Source organism: Geospiza fortis, unplaced genomic scaffold (assembly GCF_000277835.1).
Source record: "Geospiza fortis unplaced genomic scaffold, GeoFor_1.0 scaffold254, whole genome shotgun sequence".
NCBI lineage: Eukaryota > Metazoa > Chordata > Aves > Passeriformes > Thraupidae > Geospiza > Geospiza fortis.
The window spans coordinates 53,442-57,561 of NW_005054441.1; the positions used below are offsets into that span (position 1 = coordinate 53,442).

Consider the following 4,120-nt stretch of genomic DNA (forward strand, 5'->3'; position numbering starts at 1 on the left):
GGCTCTGGCAGCCTTGGCACCATTCCCTGGGGAGCCTGGGCAGTGCCCAGCACTCTGCTGACAGCTCTGCCAGCACCCAGGAGCTGCTCTCTGCCCCAGAGCACAGTCCAGGCCTCTCCTGTCACCCTCCTGCCCCAGCTCTGGCAGCATCTGTCACTGGTGCCAGTCTTGCCCCAGATTTTAACTCCTCTGGACTCTGAGGTTCCTGGGAGGGGTGGGAGCCCCCCAGGCACTGCTCCCTGGATCCAGGGGAGCAGCCCCAGCCCCAGGCTCCCTCAGGCAGGTGTGTGCAGGGAACACAGGGCACAGAGCCATGGAGAGGACACAGTGCTGCACAATTATCAGGGCTGGGAAAAGCCAAACCTAATCCTAACCCTAAGATCAACAAGTCCAGCAGCACCACCACATTCATCACTAAACCATGGCCACAAATGCCACATCCACGTGTTTTTGAACACTTTCAGGGGTGGTGACTTCACACTGCCCTGGGCAGTCTGTTCCAATGCCTGACAATGCTTTCAGTGAAGGAATCTTCCCAATTTCCAACCTGGCACAGCTTGAGGCTGTTCCCTCTGGTTTTTTCTCCTGTTCCCTGGGAGAAGAGCCTGACCCCCCTCTGGCTGCACCCTCCTGCCAGGGAGCTGTAAGAGCAAGAAGGTTCTCCCTGAGCCTCCTTTTCTCTGGGTATTTATGCCCCATCCTGCTGCTGCCAGAAACTGAATCCTCTCTGAGACCCCCACACGAGGGTCTCTGTCAGCTCTCACTGCACAGGTGCATTTAGAGAATGGAGATTTGAACAGCAGAGGCAGCAGGACAGAACTGGTGTCACTCTCTCAAGTTGCTCTGCTCTCTTTAAGGACAGACACCACAAAACCTCAGTTACCTGTTTGGTTTCTCTGTTCCAGTGAGTCCAAAACTTTCCCTCTGCTTTATCAATTTCTCTGCTTGGCACCTGCACCAAAAGAGAACACAGAGCTATTCTTAGCAGCACCAGATTAGCTCAAAGGCCCTTTTTAGCCCCAGAGCCTGAGAGATAAGCACAGTTATTCCAGGCCTTGCAGGGTTGTTATTAGACAGAGGTGGGGGCAGGAAAGAATTAAGTTACTTCCCTATCGGTCAAGGACAAGCAGCAAAAATCCCTCCCTGAACATCTGCACAGAGGCTGAGGAGTGAAGCCCAGGAGGCTCCTGTCCGTGCCAGACTCTGGGAATTCACAGCTCCCCAGGGCTCAGCACAGTCTGGTTTTCATGCCAGAGTTCTCCACCAAACCTCAGCGGGGTTTAAAGACTTCCAGCCCCGTCTTCCTGACCCCCCCTTCCACTCCATGAGGGTTAGCACAGACATCAGAGGGTTCATTAGGAATTAATTACAGAATATCCTGAGTGGGAAGGGACCCTCAGGCATGATCAGTGCAGCCCCTGTCCCTGCACAGGCACCCCAACACCCCCACCCTGAGCACCCCTGGGAGCTCCTGGAGCTCTGGCAGCCTTGGCACCATTCCCTGGGGAGCCTGGGCAGTGCCCAGCAGCCTCGGGGGGCAGAACCTTGCCCTGAGCTCCATGCCAAGGCCTGGCCCAGCTCCAGCCCTTGCTGGGCTCCTGTCCCTGTCCCAGAGCAGAGCTCAGCCCCTGCCCCTGTGCCTGCCCTGGGGAGGAGCTGCAGTTGATTTTAATATAACAATTTTGGTTTGCAGTTTCCCAAAGGCTTCTTGTCCAATATTCTTCTTCACTCTTCTCTCACTTTACATTTCGCTGGTGAATTTGTTCTGCACTAACTCTTTACTCCAGGTTTACTAAGAGCTCATCATTTATGCAATGTACTGCTGAGACATGACAAAAAAAAAGGTTTGGGGGGAAGCACTCAGAGCATCAATGAAACCCCAGAGTGATGAGCAGTTATCTCCAGACCCTCTGTGAAGCACAACAACAAAACAACACATAAAAAAATCAAATGGGTACAACTTTAATAACCCATCACAGAACAACTCTGTGCACCAGGGCGGAGTCAAAGCTGATTTACAATTTAGAAAGATTCCTCCAAACAGATGAGGATATCACAAATAGAGGCTGCAATCGGTTGTCCAGCGGATGACAGATAAAATGTCACATCCTCGGGAGCCCAGTGAGCCACAGAGAACAAAATCCAACAATTCATTCCCGGGAATGTGTCTTAGGTTGAAAAATGTTAGTGGAGGTGTGTGCTCTATTTGCAATCTGTCAGAGGTGGGGCAGTGATCTCTGCTGTTCATGGGTTCTTTTTTTCTTCATCTCTCCCACAGCCAACCCTCCCTCCAGGAGATCTCTGCTGTCCATGGCCACTGAGTGTCCCTGCAGGGCTGATCCAATTCCAGCATCCCATGGGGAGATGCTGCGCCCAGGGGAGGAGCCAAGCATTCCTACCTGGATCCAATCTGAGCCTGGAGCAGCACAGCAGCCTTTGCCCCCTGCATTGCCAGAGGAGCAGCTTTCTGCTGCCCTGCATTGCCAGAGGGAGCCCAGGCCCATCTGCAGCAGCCCTGGAGCTGCAGAGGAAAACTCCCCCCTTGTGCAGGATCCCTGCTGCAGCAGCAGCACAGCTGGCACTGCAGGAGGGCTGAGCCCCCATGGGATGGGGCTGTGCCACCCCCTGACACACAGGGGGGCAGGGACTGCTCTGACTCTGGCAGGGGTTTTCTTGTTTGTAGTATAACATTTGTATTTTTAATTTTCCTAGTAAAGAACCATTATTCCTATTCCCATATCTTTGCCTGAGAGCCTTTTAATTTCACAATTATAATAATTCAGAGGGAGGGGGTTTACATTTTCCATTTCAGGGGAGGCTCCTGCCTTCCTTAGCACACACCTGTCTGTTCAAACCCAGACACCAGGTCCCAGGGCTGCAGGTGCACACACAGGGTGTCAGGTCTATTCTGACTCTGTCAGTGTTGTTTTGTTTGTACTATTACACTTGTATTTTCAATTTTCATAGTAAAGAACTGTTATTCTATTATTCTAACTGTTATTCCTATTCCCATATCTTTGCCTGAGAGCATTTTAATTTCAAAATTATAATAATTCAGGGGGAGGGGGTTTGCATTTTCCATTTCAGGGGAGGTGGCTGCCTTCCTTAGCACACACCTGTCTGTTCAAACCCAGACACCAGGTCCCAGGGCTGCAGGTGCACACACAGGGTGTCAGCTCCTATTCTGACTCTGTCAGTAGGTTATTTTGTTTGTACCATTACATTTGTATTTTCAGTTTTCCTAGTAAAGAACTGTTATTCCTATTCCTCTATCTTTGCCTGAGAGCATTTTAATTTCAAAATTATAGTAATTAGGAGGGAAGGGGTTTACATTTTCCATTTCAGGGGAGGTGGCTGCCTTCCTTAGCACACACCTGTCTGTTCAAACCCAGACACCAAGTCCCAGGGTGTCAGCTCCTATTCTGACTCTGTCAGTAGGTTGTTTGTACTATTACATTTGTATTTTCAGTTTTCCTAGTAAAGAACTGTTATTCCTATTCCTCTATCTTTGCCTGAGAGCATTTTAATTTCAAAATTATAGTAATTAGGAGGGAAGGGGTTTACATTTTCCATTTCAGGGGAGGCTGCTGCCTTCCTCAGCACACACCAGTCTGCTCAAAGCCAGGCAGTGTCCCAGGTTTCCCCTGGCAGTCTCACCTTGAAGGCAATGGTCTCGTAGGGCTCAGCTGCCATCAGCAGGTACTGCCAGCGCCGGTCCGGGGGCTCGATGCGCTGCTCGTAGGCCGACATGAAGCGGTGCCGGGGCATGATGCTCTCTGCTATCTCAGGGTAATCGATCTGGGGGGACAGGGCAGCATTAACAACCCCTCCTCTGCACCCCCAGCTCTGCTCAGAATCACAGACTCACAGAATGATGAGGTTGGAAGAGATCTCTGTCACAGACATCTTTTATGAAAAATCCTTTCCTTAGGATTTTTCCTCCTGAGAAGTTGAGAGGCCTCAGAAATGAAATGTAAACAATGGTTATCTGCTGCTGTGGAATGCAACAGGTGCATCTTTGATTGGTCCATGTTCAATCACAGTCAGCTGGCTCAGACTCTCTGAGAGTCATGAGCCTTTTCCTTTCCTTTCCTTTTTCCTTTCCTTTTTCCTTTCCTTT

At 50.6% G+C, this 4,120-nt stretch overlaps 1 protein-coding gene across 1 annotated transcript in view; it reads right to left on the reverse strand.

The window, feature by feature from the left end:
• The window catches only part of SF3A2 (splicing factor 3a subunit 2), a 10,659-nt gene that overhangs the window by 548 nt on the left and 5,991 nt on the right, over positions 1-4,120 (reverse strand). The window contains exons 7-8 of the mRNA XM_014309585.2: positions 3,658-3,798; positions 884-952 (exon numbers count right to left, since the gene is read on the reverse strand). Coding sequence (XP_014165060.1) covers positions 884-952; positions 3,658-3,798 — 210 coding nt within the window. The remainder of the gene's footprint in view (positions 1-883; positions 953-3,657; positions 3,799-4,120) is intronic.